Genomic DNA, 20,752 nt, shown 5'->3' with positions numbered 1-20,752 from the left:
GGTTATGCATCATGGTGACAAGTGGAGCATGAGTTTAGTTTGAGAACAGATATGTTGAATGTTCATATTAATGTTCTCATTCAGCAATTGCTATGCTATGCTAGTTTGTTATTAGCTAGTTTTAGCTAGAGTTAGCTAGTTAAAGCTTCCACTACTAAAAATATTTTTAAGTTGATTTTACATGATCGTTTTTAATGAAATGTAATTAAATGTATTCGGGGCCGTTCACATATCGCATCTTTTGCGCGCTCAAATTCGTTATTTCAAATGTAGCCGCGCGGCAGGCGCGCTCATAATGGGTGCGATGCAGTTGTGGCGCGCATGCGATGAGTTTTCCAGGCGCATCGAGATGAAAAATTCTCAACTTTTCAGAATGCCGCAAGTGCACCGCAGGTCATGTGACAAGAACCAACCGATCAGCTTCGGCCTTTCTGTAACAAAACATCGAAATATAAGCCGGTCAGCTGATTATAGCTGTACAGTGTGGTTTTTATATCTCATCTCCATAAATGTATCTAGTAAGATAATGCAAGGGCTAGAAATCAATTTATCCTTTGATGAAACTTCCTCGCCGTCATGGAGAGCGCAGTTCATGGTTGCATAGCAATGACAGACGCCACGGGAGCGCAAGCACTTTGGAAAGAAGGAGAAAGCGGCGCGGCTGCACTTTCCACGCGTTTTTACATGCGATATGTGAACGGCCCCTTAAACTGGAATGGAGTTAGCTTACTAAAATATTTAAAGTTAAGAGCAATTAAAATGTACTAGTACCAAATAAAAATCTTTTGCTTGCTTAAACTTTGAATTTCTTAAATTAAAAATTTTTATGTAAATGATTGCCTCAAATTTTTTGAGTTTTGCCAACTTAGTTTTTTTTAATATACTACCAGGCAAAAGTTTTAAAACACTAATTTCCCCAGTTTAATACCTTAAGGCCTGGTTTTACAGACAGGGCTTAGATTCAGCCAGGATTAGGCCTTACTTCAATTAGGACATTTAAGTAGCTTTTATAAACGTGCCCTAGAAAAAAACATTACTGGTGTGCATCTTGAGACAAAAAAGATATGTTGGTACAAGTTGCTTTCAGTTGAAACAGCTCAAACATGCACTTTAGTCTAGGACTAGGCTTAAGCCTTGTCTGTGAAACCGGGGCTAGAATACTTTGAAATAAATCACATTAAATAAAAAATAAATAGGACAACTAATAATCAATTGTTGTGTTAAACAAACAAACAAAAAAATTGTATTAAAAATGCATAACATCAAGCCCCACCCTAAATATTATTTTTTACTCTGAAATACATCACAAGTAAAATAGCATTTTATGTTGATATGCATCATGTTGATGCTTCTATCGCTTGTTTCTGCTTCTTTTTCACCTGTGTTTTGATCCCGAGATTCTGTAAAAACATGGATTGCCGGAAAATTCCGTCAGTGGCGGTGAAGCGCTATGTCATAAATGACGGAAAATTCCATCAATGACGAGGAAATCGTTAATAAAAAGAGAAGTTCTTTAAGTGTACCACAGCTGACTTAATTCAAGGTCTTCTGTATGCTTTTATTAAAAAAAATAGCTTTAATGCATGTTAGATGATTATAGTGCATGATTCATTCTAATAACTGCATAACAATTCCTCATATAACAGCAGTATCAAATATCTGTTCATATTTTAAAGCAAATTTGAGCTGTTTGCGTGCATTTATTTCTCCATATGTGTGTTAGAGTTTTCGTAAGATGAAAAGCATGTTAATAGATGTATCCTTGTCAGTAGTGAAAGCTGTTAAGTGATGCCATTGCTTTAGACACAGCTGCAGTCTGTGGAGACGCTGTATCATCTGTGCCATTCTAGTGAAACACTCTCACACCTGCACTCCCACACTTGATATTTAACAAATGCTCATTTATATCGCAGCCAATATGCTGGATGATATTTCAAGTTACTTCATGAAATTTCTTACGTTGTTGTAGCGATGTTAAGTTGTTCCTGACATTGTTGTTCGCTCCTCTGCTGGTACAGTCTGGAAAGGTTGTAGTGGTGGTGACAGTTAATGAGATGCAGAACATGCTGGAATATGTTTGACGAGCATCTCTCTCCTCTCACCCCTTTGCTCTCCAGACCTAAAGGTTGTGACCAAACTACTTCCTCCTTTGTAGGTTCTGCTTCCTGTGCACCTTCCTCTCATTAGTGTGTTGGAACTGCAGTACTCAGCAAGTACTGAAAGATGACAGACTGTGTCTAGATGACAGGCCAGTTTTCCTCTCATTAGAGCAGAAGATCTCGGCCTTCATAACTCCAAGGTCTATTGTCAAAGGTCTCCCTACATAGGCTATTATTTTCTATTTATATATTTCTTGTTTTCAAACCTTTTTTTTTAACAGAAAGTAAAAGTATGAACTAAAATAATTGTGATTAATCTTACAAATTATTATTAATGTAAACTAAATAAGCAGTTTGAATGCAGAATTTGCTACCCCGGACATTCACTGTAACTTAAACTCATGACTCGCTTTGCTTAGCTAGCTTAAAACGTAAACATAAAATGGTTAAATATCTCTAGAGGATTTGAAATAAAAACTAAATTTGCCAATATGTTTTAGATCCGCTGACATTTGTTGGTGGGACAAATGACAAATTTGCCAGTTGAGTTTGCCAAGGTTCTAAGCTGCCAAAAATGTCAGAGTTCTTGATTTTTCTCCAGATATATGTCCGTTTTCATGTAGAACGACCTTAATATTTAACATTTAATATGACATTAATTATTTCAAATGATTGTAAGACATCTTGCTGCCTCTGTATTTGGGTTTTGCATGGTGTTGCAGCGACACATAATCCATTTACATGCAAAAAGTTTTTAGAATCGCACTTGACTTTGGCTTTTCCTGAAGTACATTATGTGGGTGATGTGGGTTTGTATATGTTAATTGTCTCTTTGTGTATATGTGGGCGAACCATTAATTAATCACCAGTGTTAAATGAACTCTTTTGAAGAGTAAAGTTTAAGTTTACTGTAATTTGTAAGTGTTGATTAATCACCGGTAGTTGTAAATGTGTGCATTGTGTTTATTTGGAGGTCTCTCTGTCCCTATTCAACAAAGCAATACTATAGTATGGCTGTCTTTTTTAATTAACAACAACTCTGAAGCCTTCACATCTTTGGAAACTGTTAGCGACCACAGCCGACCCCTTATTCTATCCTTGAGTTCCTGGAACTTAAAGATTGTCGGGGAAAAAAATAAATAAATAAATAAAACAAACATGCCGCATTCAGAATAATCTCTTCTGAGCTGTGTTGAGTTAGGTGACAGTGGAGGAGGGAAGAGTTTTGGCTGGTTCACGTCAGGTCTCACTTACTCTGCAGTGGCTGCTTAAAAGAATAACTGCACTCGGAAAAATTGAATTAATCATGATAAATGTGAAGATGCCTGGCCTCTGTGACTCCTTTCTTTACAGAGTTAACCATTTCTCCTCACAGAATCAAGTTACGGATGGTTTTCCTCATTAGTTCCACAGTGTCAGCTATAATTCCAAGCAAGTTTCTTGTCTTATTTGCTTGCACAGGGCCGGCAACGTCCTCATGGTTGTTGTTTACACTTTATTGCATGCTGATACCTCAAATAATTCTGATTTATTATTGACAAACTATATATAAATATACAAATATTTTTAATATATTTCAAACTGTAATTTATTCCTGTGATGGCAAAGCTGAATTTTCAGCATCATTACTCCAGTCTTCAGTGTCACACGATCGTTCAGAAATCATTCTAATATGCTGAGTTGGTGCTCAAGAAACTTTTCGTATTATTATCAATGTTGAAAAAAGTTTATGGATTATAAATATTTTTGTGGAAACCATGATACATTTTTTCCAGGATTCTTTGATGAATAGAAAGCTCAAAAGAACAGCATTTATTTGAAATAGAAATCTTTAGTAACATTATAAATGTCTTTACTGTCACTTTTTAACAATTTAATGCATCCTTGACTGACCCTAAGCATTTGAACTGTGATATGCATACATACATATATCAGGTGTAGAATAGAGTATCCATTTAAAGTTCTTTCAACCAATAGAATGACTTTGGGAGTCCAAGAAGAATAGAATTCTGTGAGGGAAAGAATCTTACACGACTCCATTTTGGCTCATTTTCATGCAAATTCATAAAATATAGGCTTGTCCTAAGGAAATAGACTGCAACAAAACTGTATCTGATCTCTATTTCCTCTTGACATTAATAATGAGTAAGGTGGTATTAGTCTAGGAAACAGTTGTGAGAGACAGCCGTTATTTGGTTAAATAATTAAAACTATCCAAAAGGTGCCAACAGGAAAGATTGTGAGTGGCAAGGCCTCTCTGAAGCATGGATAAATTGCTTTTCTCTGACTTAATTACAGGGTTATGATTTTCTACCGATGCAAAGAGCTGCTTTTTGTGCCTTATTATGATAATAAATTAGATTTTATGTATTGCATTGCTGAGGCATGATAATTTATGGAAATGAAGCTGAGGTAGTGGTTCCTGTTAGCTCAGTTATGCAGTTTAGTTCTCAGGCGGTGAGCTCTTGCACAAGGCAAAAAAAAAAAAAAATTGTGAAAGAGATAGAGGATGGATCTATGAGTGTGTGGTGTGTCCACACGCTTGACTGCTGATACCACACCAAGAGCTTTGATGATTCTCACAGTCTTTGCTTAAGCTTACTGTAATCAAGTGAACGTTCGTCTGAACACATGCTCCAGAATCCTCAGTGGCTGAATAAACTTTGCACAGCTTGGAGCATCTTTGCTTATGGGAGTCTCGGTTTGAAACGACATTGTTCTAAGAGGTTCTAGCATCACGTCATGTCCAGCTAAATTGCCTCTCTCTAACCAGCAGGGGGTACTTAAGCAGGTTCCAAATAGTATGTAAATAATAATCATAATATGGTATAAATTCACATATCACAATACTTTTACATCATTTAATAATTTTGGTTAATGGTGTTCATTTCTGTATATACTACTTTTATAACCCTATTTACCGGTTTACATATAAATCACTAATATAGCAATGCAAGTAAACAGGTTGAAGGTTGAAACACTGTAGTCACATTGATTATTTTAATGATGTCTTTACTACTTCTCTGGACCTTTAATGTGGTAATTTAATTTCTTTCTATGGGAGATTAAAAACCTATCAGATTTCATTACAAATATCTTAATTTGTGTTCCAAAAATAAACGAAAGTCTAGCGGGTTTGGAACGACATGAGTGTGAGTAATTAATGACAGAAATTTCATTTTTGGGTGAACTAACCCTTTAGATAGATTCACTATATTGCCAAAAGTATTGCCAAATCATTGAATTCAGGTGTTCCGATCACTTTCATGGCCACAGGTGTATAAAATCAAGCACCTAGGCATGCAGACTGCTTCTACAAACATTTGTGAAAGAGTGGGTCACTCTCAGGAGCTCAGTGAATTCAAGTGTGATACAGTGATAGGTTGCCACCTGTGTAATAAGTCCATATGTGAAATTTCCTCACTACTAAATATTCCACTGTCAACTGTTAGTGGTATCATAAAGTGGAAGCAATTGGGAACAACAGCAACTCAGCCACAAAGTGGTAGGCCACGTAAAATCACAGAGCGGGGTAAGCGCATGGTGTGGCACACAGTGTGCAGAAGTTGCCAACTTTCAATAGCTACAGACCTCCAAACATTGTGTGGTCTTCAGATTAGCTCAAGAACAGTGCATAGAGAGCTTCATGGAATGGGATAGCCGAGCAGCTGCATCCAAGCCTTACATCACCAAGTGCAATGCAAAGCGTCGGATGCAGTGGTGTAAAGCACGCCGCCACTGGACTCTAGAGCAGTGGAGATGTGTTCTCTGGAGTGACGAATCACGCTTCTCTGTCTGGCAATCCGATGGAGTCTGGGTTTGGCGGTTGCTTGACTGACTGCATTGTGCCAAGTGTAAAGTTTGGTGGAGGGGGGATTATGGTGTGGGGTTGTTTTTCAGGGGTTGGGCTTGGCCCTTTAGTTCCAGTGAAAGGAACTCTTAATGCTTCAGCATACCAAGACATTTTGGACAATTTCATGCTCCCAACTTTGAGGGAACAGTTTGGGGATGGCCCCTTCCTGTTCCAACATGACTGCGCATCAGTGCACAAAGCAAGGTCCATAAAGACATGGATGAGCGAGTTTGGTGTGGAGGAACTTGACTAGCCTGCAGAGTCCTGACCTCAACCCGATAGAACACATTTGGGATGAATTAGAGCAGAGACTGCGAGCCAGGCCTTCACGCCAACATCACTGCCGGACCTCACAAATGTGCTTCTAGAAGAATAGTCAAAAATTCCCATAAACACACTCCTAAACCTTGTGGAAAGCCTTCCCAGAAGAGTTGAGGCTGTTATAGCTGCAAAGGGTGGGCCAACTCCATATTAAACCCTACGGATTAAGAATGGGATGTCATTAAAGTTCATGTGCACGTAAAGGCAGGCGTCCCAAAACTTTTGGCAATATAGTGTAGATAGATAGATATTTGTTTTGTTTCTAGTATAATGTAGTTTAATTACTTTAAAATATGAGTAGCTTGTAATTTGAAAAACATTTTCAAAGTAGCTTCCCCAACCTTGGAGAAAGTGTGTATGTGTGTTTGTGTCAGTGTTTGCTGAACCTGTGCAAGCTGTCAGAGGTTTAAGCAACAGAGTGAGATGAATGGATGGCGAGCGACAGTCTGAACTTTAACGAGGAGTTAATGGACAGGCTGGCAGAACGGACTGCACCCACAGAAGGGGTCTGATTCCCTCTGAGTCTGACTATGGCTGATTGATGGGCCGTCTCCCCCTGTTTATATTTTCCTGCCTCCCTGTCACATTTATTTCCTTTGTACAGCTCTTTCTGCCAATATGAAACCGAAATATCTGCAGGGGTGACAACGGCAATTTGTCCCAGACATGAGAGTGGAGGGATAGTTTATGGCACAGCTGTTTTTCATCAACCTCTGCATCTTTGTGCACTGATCTGATCTGGGGTCCGGTGGATGCACATATGGGAGTTAAGTTGAGTTAAGTCAGTGTGAATGAATCCCACCAAGAGATGAACTTGAGCGAGAACGGGAATGATGCTGAGTTTGGGAAAGGTGATTTTCGCTCAGAAAGTGGTCCAAAGCAGTTCCAAACCACAATGTCGTTGAATTGCAATGGCTAAAAGTAATATCCTAATGGGTGCATCCATCCTATTTTACAAACATAGGACAGTCAGAGCATTAGTATAAGTGTGCCACTTGCTCGTCTCTGCGGATATGTGTTTGCTAAAAAAGAGGTCTGTTTTTTGGGCCATAGGATATAATAAAGCTCAGCACAGAACGGAATATTAAAAATTAAAGCACATATTAAAGAAGACCTATTATGTTTTTTTACATTTTCAACTTCATTCAGTGTGTAACGTTGTTGCTTGCGCATGAATATTCCTCATTTAAATATTTCTTGCCCAAGGCATATGCAAAAAAGGGACAAGGCCTGGTTGAGTCGCGTTAGTAGTGTGTTGAAACATTACATTTCTGAAACACGCTCAAAGCTGTTGACCAATCACAACAGAGTCAACCAATCAGAGCACAATGTGCTTTTCGGAAGGAGGGGCTTCATAGAGACTGGAACTAAACAGAGCGTTACTAGCAGACTGGGAAAAGAGGTGCTACATCAATGTAAAATATGTGAAAAGTAATATTTGTGAAAAGTAACATTCAAGCATGAAAACTATATTCTAGTAGACCGCAAAAACAAAATCAAAACTTTGAAAAAGGGCCTCTTTAATACTGAGACAAAAAGGTTTTACGAGTGTAAATTTTCAGCACAACAAAAGAATGTGTGTGTGAACTCCAAAATATTGTACTGCAGCGATATCTACTGTACATATATATTATTATTTTATCATTATTATTGGGAGGCTAGGTCATTTTTTCAATGCTTTGGTGCTGATCAATTCAATTCAGTTTACTTTAGAAATGTGACTTTGTAGATACTGTAAGAGTATGCTTATATAATTAGTATCTATTGTTTTAAGAGTATGCTTATATAATTAGTATCGATTCCATTTGATGGTGGCACAGATGTTTCACACTTAAAAATGCATATACCTTTAATTATTTGCATCATCATAATATGGATCTTTATTGGAGAAATAGTTTTTTTTATGAAGCCACAGTTCAATGTGTGAGTCAGCATTGGTTTCTTCTCACATGGATCCACGCCACGAGCACAAACCAGGAATAAAAGGATCAGAATTTATGTACGAAGAGGCCAGAATGGCCCTCCTGCAGCAGAGAAGCTCTCTATTAAATGGTAACGTGGAGAAAAGCCCCTCTGGCCTCCGCCTCCACGCAGTGATACAGGAGCATAAATATGCACCGCACCCCAGGCCCTCTCCAGGCCTGACATATCATGAAAGTGTGTAAGGAGTAAAAAGTGTATGAAAAGGTGTCTCAAGGAAAGGCATTTCATAAATTTTAGATTTGGGTAAAGAAGAACGAGTCTTGTTTCTGTTGTTTTTTTGTTTTTTGTTTTTTTGGTAGGGGGTTTAAGGTTACTAATGCCCTAACACTGGTGAAGTGAGCTTATTAGATTATTGTGCAGGTTATTAGATTTGTGAGCTGTTATTATTGTGCGATTATGGCTGAAATACAGGTTTCTTGTCTTCAGTCCAGCTATCAGGCACACTAGTAACATGGAGACCTTAATGAGCCACCAAACACGTGACAAGCTAAACACACATGCAGTTTACCTTTTCACTTTTTCAGCATTGTACATCAGTCATTGTTAATATCTTGCAGTGTTATAATTTTCCTCATCGTGTATTTGTCAACAGAATGTTTTAATTAAAAGCATTCAATTAAGCCAGGGATTCCCAGGCTTTTTAATCAACCAAATCCCTTTGATGTAAAATGTTAATTTTATGTACCCCCTGAGATTCACCCAAAAATGACTCTTCTGTCATTATTTACTCCCTTGAATATTTGGTTTAACTAAAATGTATTATTTGGTTTAACTAAAATGTATTTTTTCTTGATTAAAATTACATGTATGCCATTTATTTAGAATAAAACAACAATTAGCAAAAATGACAAGAAATATTCAATAAAATTAAAGTATATTTAACTCAGAGGGGGTAAAAAAAAAACATTACTAAAACAAATGATAGGTTTGGAACAACATGAGGGTAAGTAAATGATGACAGAGTTTTCATTTTTGATTGAACTATCCTTTGAATATTTCAGTAATTTAACAACACATTTGCATGTTCATGGTTCTCTGATATCAGTTAATGGTCAAAACATGAAGGTAAACAAATTAATTTTCTTTTTTTTTAATTGTAAAATTATACATATTTATTATAATATTATACATATAAATAAATAATATTTTTTAGTAAGTGTTGTACTTTTTTTTTTTAATTTTACATTTTTATGATTTAACTAATTATCTTTTCATAAACTCACAAACTCCCTGCAGTTTCCTCACGAACCCCTAGGGATTTGTGAGCACCAGTTTGAGAAACATTCAATTATTGTTATGATGTGCATTTTCCATCTTATCTTTGGGCCTGTTTACACTTGGTCACTTAATGTGATTCTATCCATCTTGTTAAAACTCTTCCATTTACAATTGACCACATAAATGTGTCTCCGCAAAACAAATATAAATCTGATCTTCAATTCCTGCACTGTATGCAAACTTAATGGAGTTCACATCCACAGAAGCAACAGATATGAGCTGCAATTTATTTATCATTAGCTAATTTCAAGATCAAAGACCGCAATAGGAGAGAGAGTGGCAGCAGCACTTGCTAAGATAATTTAGGTTGTGTCCAAAATCGCCCCATATACCTTCATTCACACCCTACATTAGTACATAGATACATAGATCACTTGAGGGAGTGAAAGAAAATGAGTGAGCAAATTCGGACACTGAGTGTGCCGGAAGGGCCGGAATCATTTGAAACAACTGGCAGTTCCAGTAGTAAGATTAACACAGTCACCACCTCTGATAATAAATTATAATGCAGACACATACATTTTCTGTAAAGCTGCTTTGAAATGATATGTGTTGTGAAAAGCACTATACAAATAAATGTGAATTGAATTGAATATGTATTCAGCCATACTACTCTTTTGGCGTATACTGCTTTTTCGCATACTATATAGTAGGGAAGTATTCGATTTCAGGCACTGTGCTATTGTCTAACAGACTAAAATGGATGCTGATGAAACTTTTGTGCCTTTTATCCTTTCTTGGTGGACTTTGAGACTGGAGAAGATCCAACCCAGATTCTCCTTGAGACATCCCAGCTAACAGGGAATTCTCAGAACTTTGGCTAACATTCTGGCAAGTTTTTCTCAAAGTTAAGAACAAATGTTTTTCCAGTAACGTTAATAGAACGTAATAGAATGTTCTTAAAACGTTTGCACAAAAACATTATTCATGGCAGGTTTTTTCCTGAAACATTAAATGTTACTACTTGTTTGAACGTTCAGAGAACATTCAAAAGTAACATTCCTATATGTTTAAAGAATGGAATGTTCCCATAACGTTTGCATAATCAAGAAAAAAACGTTTTTAAAACATTTAAAAAACTGGACGTTATGAACATTCTGAGAACACTGAGAAATAACATTTTCATAACTTAATAAGAACATTAGCAAAATGCTCACTTTTCTTCTGAATTATTTCCTGTGCAAGCAAGAAGCTACAAAACTTTGGCCAAAAGGACAAAGACTTCCTGGTATCCTTCGTAATTGTGTTGTTATAATTTGTGTCATAGTGTAACAATGTGTGGAAATGAAAACACCTGGATCAGCCGAAGCTTTGATTAGGTGTGAAAAGTCTTTGACAGCTTATTTGTGGTCATTAGCACGTAACATTATAGATAACATATTAATTTGCATAATGTGTTTTTAATGACACGCTAATGACATTGAGAGGAGGCTAATTGAGTGAAGCACCGTGTGTGTGGATTAGAAAAAAAGCATTGTTAATGAAAGAGTTTTCTTACAGTACGTTTGATCAAGTGTCTAGGCCACACCCCTTTTGCAAACTTTCAGGCTGTCTGATTAATGGCAGTGCAGAAGGTCTGAGAAATAGATTCAAGAAATGAAATATCCATTTGTTTTGTGTCAATATGAATTGCCAGTTCATTCAATTCGCTCAGAGTGTGCTGTCGAAAAGAAATGGAGGGTTGTCAGAGCCGTGATGCTGCATGGCAGACAACACCAAAAAAAAGTAAATGGCCTCGACTTACTTTATGTGGGTTTGCATGCGTGTTTATGTGTTGATTTTTGTTATTATTGTTATTATTATTATTATATACAAGAAAATGTCACACTGTTCAGATTTTTGTACTTAGTGTGCTTGTGTCTTTGTAGTCTTTTCAATTGAAGATTTTTTTTCCCTGAATATTTTAGTATTATTATTATATACAAGATAATGTCAAACTGTTCTGATGTTGGTACTTGGCGTACAAAGCTGCTCCCTTATCCAGCAGCATAAAGCTATTGACTGCATCTGCAGCCTTTGTGACACACTCCAGGCCATAAAAAATTCTCTAACAAATGCCAGCTGATTTTACAGTAGAATTACAAACTATCACTTGCGCATCTGAGTCAGGATGTAAAGTATTTGTACCCAGAACAGCGTGATGGTAATCTCATGCTAGCTTGTTTCCGAGAGCTTGTCCTCATGAATCAGAGAACATTTCCCTGAGATGTGTTTTGATAGAATGTTGATAAGATAGAATGGCTTTGTGAAAGGTGCTTTTTTGCTGATGGAATGGAGTACAAGTTGGCACAATGGAGCAGGAAAAGCTTACTTTTTTTGGTCTCAACTGGTCTCAAAATATATTATTCAAAAAAACATGTTTAAAAAAAAGTTAGTTTAAAAATCATGTAAATATCATGTAATATATTGCTGCTGGGGTAGAACTTTCCCAAAACAAAATTATGGTTTTCACAAAAATATTAAAAAGCACAACCGTGAATGATAATAAAAATAAGTGTTACTCAAGTGCCAGTTCAGCACATTAGAATAATTTCTGTACGATCATGTGACACTAAAGATTAGAGTAATGGCTGCTGAAAATTGCATTGAATAAATTGCATTTTAAAATATATTAAAATAGAAAACAGTTATTTTACTGTTTTTTTTTTAAAAATATTTCACAATATTACTGGTTTTACTGTTGGTTTTTTTATATATATAAAATGGAGCCTTTGTGAGCACCGTGTCCTAACCAGACGCGACGGCGACATGCAATGATTCTATTTTAGAAACGGTTTCTATTTCTCCGCGACGTCACGACTGGAACAGCAACACAAAGTATGTCAATGATAATGTCAGGCACTGTTTATGTGCTTTATTTAATGTTTAAAGCGTCTAATGTCAGTTTAAATATACTTTCTGTGTTCCCAGCTTTTAGCTGTAATGAAAACAACACTGGCTAATTCACCTCAGATCTTGAAAATAAATAAATGGGCACAAGAACTTTCAAACTGTCAACTTAATTCAAACAAACAAGTGCATTCTATGACAAGATTGTTCAGTCACTCCGTATGTACTTTAAATAATGTTTAAATGGTGTAATATTTATGAATTTTACTATGTACTTACCCATTTCATTGTGTCTACTGTGCTTTTGCCAAGAGAGTCCGCCCACACTCTCTTCTGATTGGCTGTGGATTTTGATTGATTTTATTGCTTCTCATTGTCGCGTCGTGTCTAGTGTGGACAGTCAAATTGCTTGTCGCTGGAATCTTATCGCATCGCGTCTAGTTAGGACACAATTTTTTTTTTTTCAAGAAAATCTTACAGACAGTAGTGTATGGGTAAAATTTTGTATGCGCATATTTTACAAATCTTAATCATTTTTTTTTCTTTTCTTTTTTTCTTTTTTTTAATAGAAACTTACTAAAATGTGTGATTTAAAGAAAGAAGAATCAAATACAGTATAGAGTAACTCATAAAATCAGCTATGTGTCTTTAGTCCCCTAGACCTGTTTTTGCTTTAGTGAGCAATTCCATTTTTTTTAATCTCTTAGGACAGGAAAAAATCTTTGTTGTGTGAATGTTTGTGTTCTTTTGGGAAAGGTATCCAAGTCAGCAAGAATTTTCAGAAGAAAATAAAATAAAATCCCCCTCCTCTGTTTTGAAAGAGTCTCTATGGGTTTCCTGAAAGTAGTAAAGCTGTAGAACTTGGCATTTCATTTGGTGTGTTTGTCTTTTATTTAGCCTGTAAATCTGTGACTCAATTCCAGATTTCAGCATACCGCAACTGCTTTTATCCAATCATACATGCGCACATGCTTAGGTGTTCTGGGGGTCGCAGCGAAGATATCATCGCATGGTTGCCCAATTACAAAACGGCTCATTACTCTTAGAGGTGTTGTTGTAGGTCATTTATCACTTCTACATGTTTCAGGCACTCTTCTTGCTCCATTTCTTCTTATTTCACTTTCAGCTGACTTTCCTGATAACCCGTCACCACTCTCTAGCACTAATGCTTGGGGTCATGTTGCTTAAAGGTCACAAATCTGGTCTGGGAATCAAAAGGTTGCAGGTTCGAACACTGCAAGGGGTAATTCATGAGCTGTCAGCATTGTGTTTTTGAGCATATGTCAGTTGGTCTGATGGGATTGTCCCTGTAATAAGTGGACAAATAAACTGAAGGACATTTAGAAATCTTTGAGTTTTGGTCAATTTTAAAAGCACAACCCATTCTAAGAGTTGCATATGTTAAATGTATAATGGTCATGTGTGCCCCTCAGGTTCGCTGTGTTGAGAGACCCGGCAGATTGGCTGATCGTGAACCCGTTCAAAGGCAACGTCACCACCAGGGCCATACTGGACCGCGAGTCTCCACATGTTCACAACAACCAGTACACTGCTTTATTCATGGCCACAGATAACGGTAGGGCTTTGTTTTTTGTTTTTGTTTTGCATGGGTTGTTATTTTATTTGTGTGTATTTTTACGTAAAGTGTGGTTCTACCGCACATACATTTACTTACGTTGAAATGTTTCTGAGATGTCAGATCAAGCAGCATAATGTTAAATGCATCATGCATAAGACAGTTCACTGTGGAAAATGTTATGATTTGTCTAAAATGCGCTCATAATTGGAACTAAACCTTCTATAAATGGTGTGGACACAAATAAATGGCTGTGAATACAAAGCATTTATACTTTTGTCACCTCAATTGTCGTCAAACTAGCCACTATCATGGTGAGCCCGTTTTCTAGGGTTCTCTATTCAAGTCATCAGCTGTGCTTAATACGGCTGAGGTGGCGTGGCCACGGATTATTCTCCCACCACAGGAAATTGCACACTTCTGCAGGTCAGAGAACACAGTTGTTACATTAGTGCTCTCTGGGTAGTGTAGTAATTTCTCTCACTTGGTATAAACAACATTTAATTAACCTCTGAATGAGTCATTTCTCAATGTCAAATCTTCTGACAGGGACACTTGGAGGTATTAGAGTAAGAAGGAATGTTCCCTTACTCATCCCTTTCTCTCTCTCTTTTGTTCTGTTTGTTTGTCTGTAGAAGGAGGTTGGATTTGGCATTTGAGAGATGACATATCCATTAAAAGAAACAAGCCAATCAAAACACTACTCAAAAGTGCTTATATTTGCAGCTTTTAAATTTGTGATTTCATACTTTGAGAATTCATCCATGCTTTTAAGGGGGAATCAGCAAGGGCTAAATGCACTTTTCCTCTCTCTGTGTACATCACTGTGCGTCACTGTGTGACATGCGTCTGCAATGTGACATTTCTGGGAGAAATAAGTAGGAAAATATAGTAGGACAGCACTTGATTTTATCTATTGGGAATTTATTTGATCTGGAAAACTGGGTATTCCAAAACAGAATGGAGTTTGCAGTCAATTATTGAAGCTGGCACTTTCATTACGCTTTCATTTACATTTACCGTTTAAAAGTTTGGGGTCAGTATGATATTTATACTGTACATATATATATATATATATATATATATATATACTTTTTAAATTTAAATTTGATGAACAGTTGCGGAGACAAACACGTTTTGTTTTTGTTTTCTTTGTAATAATGTAAGCTAATGAATCTTGCACAATAAGTCTTGGTTGGAAACTGTTTAAAAATATTAGTACCTACTGGTAACATTTAGCTATTTCAAATACTTAAAAATAAAGTAGGTGGTATACAGTATAAATACATATACTAGTATTCTATTCCAAACATTGCCTCACTCTATTTATTTATCTCTCTCTCTCGCCTCCTTATATTCTCTTCACATATAATTTAGTCAACAAGGTCTAGATGAGATGTGCTCATTTCAGAGAATGTATATTCGGCACTGTTGACTCTGAGCAGGTCTTCCTGTCATCACCACCCTCCCCAATTCTCTCTCTCTCTCTCTCTCTCTCTCTCTCTCTCTCTCTCTCTCTCTCTCTCTCTCTCTCTGTCTGTCTCGCATGAGGGAATTGGGCAGTGTGAAAGATGTTGATTTTAGGCTAAATTGCTTTCTGTGATTGTGAGGAAAGCTAGATTGTGAGCCAGAGAAATGCAAGTGGCTTCGTTTGCATTGGGGAGTATATCAAGGCAGGTGAATCACACAGCAAAGTGAAAATAACATATAAGAATGCCATAGCCCAGACATCAATCTGAGTATATATGCAAATCCAAGTTTAACTTAAGATCGATAACGTTTTGATTTTTTTATTTCATACTCGTAATAAGTTATTAATCATTGTTTGCTGAGGTTTCGAAAAGGTTACGGTGACTTATGGCTATGTGTCATTTCAGAGTTATTTGCATTGAGATGTAGACATTTGAGATTCAGACCAGAGGCTTATTTCAATAAATGTCAAATGCCTAAAAAAAGTTTTTCTTTGAGGTCACTTTCTGCATTATCTCTATCTAAATATATATATTTAATTCATGTGCACTCGTAATCTTTAATCAAAAACCTCACTTCCCCCTCCAAACGACATCTGTTCTCTTCGTGATGTATATGTCTTGGTGGAGGGTGGAACTATCCTGCACAATTGACTGCAACTGCCATTCAGATCTGCCTCTAGTTAGTTAGCAATGCCCAACTTCCTTCGAGATCAAGTCCTGCCCTACAATTTTTCTCATTCCAGAAGCCTTTTGACTCAGATATACATCACAATTGGGACAAAAAGACTATCGCAACTTCCGCTTCATGCCAACCTAAAACTGATAGTTCACCCAAAACTCTTAATAAACTCTTAAATAAAAGTGGTTCATATGACTTGTGCACTGTATTACAAGTCTCATGAAGCCATACAATGGCTTTCTGTGATGTGCTAATTAAAATTTAAATTATTCACTGGGTGATCTATCCCTTTATCTTTCTCTGAGTCTATAGAAAAGCTTGTCTTATACACACTTTTGAGTCACTCTCAGTCTAATATTTGTCTTTAATATATATTATGTGGTGAGGGTTTGTATTAGCGCTTCAAACACAGTGTTAACATTATGCTTTTCTTTTCTGTGTCTGTACGGATGTTTGTACAGTGCTGGATTTTGCACCGCCTGTGTTTCCCTGGTATCCCAGGCAGATCTAGTCTATCACAGACTCCCTATTCTGTGGCAATCTGTCCGATGATTGCATGACATGAAAGTCACACTGGTCACTAACAGGCTATCGATCTAGACTGGAGTCCCATGTCTTTATTTCAAGGGCTCAGATGAGTGTTGCCTCTCTATCTCTCTCTCTTTCTCTGTCTGACCGCTGACCACAGAGAAGAAGAGAGCGTTGATTGAACAAGAATGATAGAAGGGAGAGGGAAAATGAGAAGATGCTGAACTGATAGAGGAGAGTGCAGATAGGACTAGGCGGAGAGTTGATGTAGCTTAGTCTGTGTGTGCTTGTTGTCTGTTTTCTACCCTTGTGTGTTTACACGTATGACTACATGTTAAAGGAATAGTTTGCCCAAATTACATTTTTTGAGATCATTTTCTCTGCACCCTCATGTCAGTGCAACCCTCATGTTGATTACTTTTTCTTCTGTAAAGCCTATATGAACATTAGAGACAAAAATGTCTTTGCTTTCATTCTTTAAGTTGGGTGATGATTTACATATACCATCATTTAAAAGTTTGGGGTTGGTAAAATGTTTAAAATGTTTTTAAACAAAATCTCTTGTGCTTGCCAGGCTGCATTTATTTGATCAAAAATACAGTGAAACAGTAATATTGTGAAATTATAATAATATGGAACTTAAATGGGATGGGACTTATGGGATGGGACTTAAAGTGTGTGGGAAGAAAATCCTTTTAAGTCCAGAACACAAACTAAAATTCTAGCAGTATGGAAAAATCAGTCCCGCCAACCTCTAACCTGGAGTTAGAATAAATGGATCCATTTTGCAGCTCCCAGTGTGTGAAGTTGCAGACTCACTGGAGTGGTGGGGAGCTGCTGAAGTGCAACACTTTTCTGAGCCTGGTGGGCTCAGTCTTGTCTGTCAGCCTGGGGTTAATGATTCAAGTCCTTACAACACCTGCTGGAACGGCACCACACTCAGAAGTGTGGAGATGGAGGGACTGCGCTCTTTCAACATTAGCAGAGGGTCCGTCGTTTAGAGGGCCTAATCAGTTGTTTCGGCGTGAGAGACAGACAGATTTTTCTTGTTTCTTCATTCCCCACTGCGCCAGCAGATGTTCACCCATTCCATCACTCTTCAGGGAGTGTGTGTGTGTAATCCGCCCATCATGTTTATGTCCTGTTTCCTATGGAAGGTTGGTTAGCTGCATGAAGTTGTGCTCTTACCCCTCTTTTCTAATGTTCATATAGCCCTTGTCTTTTTTTTTTTTTTTTATTGCCCCGAAAAAGCTGCATAACAGATATTACAGGATTGGATACAGATTTCCTCATTAGATTTCATTTAAATCTATTTCAAACACATGCAAAAACACCAGCAAATTAAGGAAAATTCTTTATCAGTTTGACAAGATGTGCTGCAAATACTCACAATGCAACCAAATAAAGAAACGTGCTGCAAATACTCACAACACACCCACCAAATACAGAAACGCACTGCAAATACTCAATGCAACCAAATACAGAAACACGCTGCAAATACTCACAACGCAACCAAATACAGAAATGCACTGCAAATACTCACAACACAACCAAATTCAGAAACACGCTACAAATACTCACAGCACAACCAAATACAGAAACGCACTCTAAATACTCAGTGCAAATAAATACAGAAACACACTGCAAATACTCACAATGCAACCAAATTCTGAAACGTGCTGCAAATACTCACAACACACCCACCAAATACAGAAACGCACTGCAAATACTCACATGTGCAGCACATGTGTTGTCAAACTGATGAAGATGTTTTCTTAATTTGCTGGTGTTTTTTTTTTCTATTTGCGTGTTTTCTCTTCAGTTGCAGTGCATTGAGCTCTCTCGGCCACCGTACATAAGGCTACTTTTTTCTCAACTTGCTGCTTATTCAGTGATTTTGCTCCCTCCTTCATATAAAAAATGTGTCTTATTGAATATGTAGAGCACATCTTCCTGCCTCTAGACATACAGTATAACCATTTAATATCACCTGGAAACATAAATAATGTCATGTAGCTCACCACCACTCCTCTAAGAATCAGCATGTGACAACAGCATGCTGATTCTTAGAGGAGTGGTGGTGAGCTACGTGGCATTATTTATGCTTTCATGTTATGTCACAGTTGCCCACGTCTTTGCATTTTATTTAAAAACTCAGCCACTGATGTACACTTGTCATTTAGGGTAGGCAGTGTATTATCAGGAATGTTGCTGCACAATATAAAAGGCTCTTTATGTATGCATGAGAGGTTTGCTTGGAGCATTAGCATATACCGCTGAGACCTTTGAACATCCGCATTGTAGAGGGAGGAACTGTATTCATCGCTCCAGTGCTACCAATCTAGCTCCGAGGCACTTGTTTGGATAACAGGCTGTTTTCTAGTATTCGGCCTCCACACCTGCCCTAGTTTTGCACAGAGATTGTTGTGAAGTCCTTGCGAATTTAAGGTAAAATTGTTACTATTGTTGTAGCCAGTGTATTAGAATTGGACAAACCTCCAAGGAAAGAAACATATCAGGGGCCTGAATAACAAAGACCTTTTTTAAGAGGGAAAAAGGTTTTTAAGATAAATTTTAAAATAATCAACTTTAAATTGTATTAGTCTATAAATGCAGTTCATGAAATAAAAAAAAAATCTTAAATTCTCAAATATTTTCTTAAGAACTTATTTTCTTAAGTATAACAAAAATACTGGCCTATAAAATTCTCATTTATTGTAAGAATGTTTTGTGAATGTGGTGAGCATCTTATGACTGCAATGGCATTCAGGTGAATAGAAAGTTTCACTTCATTTTTTATATACATCTTTCCTTTATCAATTGGTTCAGAGAAGAGTGACAGTTAAGGGAAGTCCACAAATGTTTGCCTGAGGCACTGTCTTGTCCATAATTGGTGCTCTCCAATTTAGAGACTTTTCTTTTGGAGAAAAACTCCAAGTGAGGGACATATGTCAGCAGAGAGGTGTTTCTTCCTAGCAGATCCTTTCTGGCACTCTACTTTGAAGTAGAATGAAGATGTTCAAGATGGCACAAGGGGCTTCAAGAGTTATATCCAAAAGCTATAATGGTGCCATAATGAGATCTAGCCAGAAATCCAAGAACCTCACAGTTCTTACCATCCAAAGCTTTGGTTTCTCCACTGCTTCTCTTGATAAACTCACTCTGCTCTCTCAAGTCAAAACATCTTTCCACCTTCTCTGGCTCTCAAGGGCCATAAGATAAAAGGAGGGTCGACTTCTGTGCAGGAGACCTTTGCTTTTTGCGCTCACAGAGGTGCTTTTATTGTGGAGAGAAACATGGAAAAGGTGTAGGTGTTGCCCGTTGCAGATCGTCTAGGGCTTGTGGAGAACAAGTGCTTTGGTTGGTTGCTTTACCAAGCTAATAAGACACAGAAAAACACAGGAAAGCTCCGCACACTCTCAAATTATCATCCCCTGTCTGCTGAGCTAAATTGACACTGATTGGTTTCTGCAGACACTACGGCATCTTTTTTGTCTCTGGACTTTGAAGTCTGAAATGCTTTTGGAAGAACATCCTTGTCTCTAATAACACAACTCCTGTCATGTCCACTTGTGTGGCTTTCAAGGGGGAAATAGAGCTTAATCACGTATCCTCTCTTCAAACTAAAGGGGACTTTGACAAAAAGAATGATGTCAGGCCTCGATTCAATATTATATACTGATGAAAGGATGGTTGAGGCATTGTCAAAGCAGAGTTAGAGTTCCTTCTCTCTAAGTTTCTCATTAAAGGGAACCCATGAGGATAATCAGAGGCCTTTGTTCTAGAGGGACTTGCAGGTTTAATCGGCTACTCATTGTCAGGTTCCAGCTGAGCTTCCTGTGAAGCAAGAGGGCCTGACTTTAATTGCAGATCAATTTTCTCCCTTGTTAAGTTGACTGAGTGTCGACTTCTATATGCGGTCATGTGTTGGATTGTTTCTCTCCAGTCCCTCTAGTGCTGATTGAGAAATCAGAGGTTGCTGGAAGGGGAGCATGTCAGATTCCTCTTTTGTAGATTAAGTGCATGTTTTTCCTCATGTTAACTGTTTTTCAATAGGCTTTACTTTGTAAAATTGTGCAGTATTCATAAGGCTTTTGAATATAACCTCCCTTGTGAGATTTTATTGTACTAAAC

The 20,752-nt window shown here is 37.4% G+C and overlaps 1 protein-coding gene across 2 annotated transcripts in view; it reads left to right on the top strand.

Annotated features, from left to right (window-relative positions):
- The window catches only part of cdh13 (cadherin 13, H-cadherin (heart)), a 355,078-nt gene that overhangs the window by 313,254 nt on the left and 21,072 nt on the right, over positions 1-20,752 (top strand). For both annotated transcript variants that reach the window (XM_051869540.1, XM_051869541.1), the window contains one exon: positions 13,797-13,939. In XM_051869540.1, coding sequence (XP_051725500.1) covers positions 13,797-13,939 — 143 coding nt within the window. The remainder of the gene's footprint in view (positions 1-13,796; positions 13,940-20,752) is intronic.

This window comes from Ctenopharyngodon idella, chromosome 18, assembly GCF_019924925.1.
Source record: "Ctenopharyngodon idella isolate HZGC_01 chromosome 18, HZGC01, whole genome shotgun sequence".
Lineage (NCBI taxonomy): Eukaryota > Metazoa > Chordata > Actinopteri > Cypriniformes > Xenocyprididae > Ctenopharyngodon > Ctenopharyngodon idella.
This window is presented reverse-complemented; position numbering and strand designations above follow the sequence as displayed.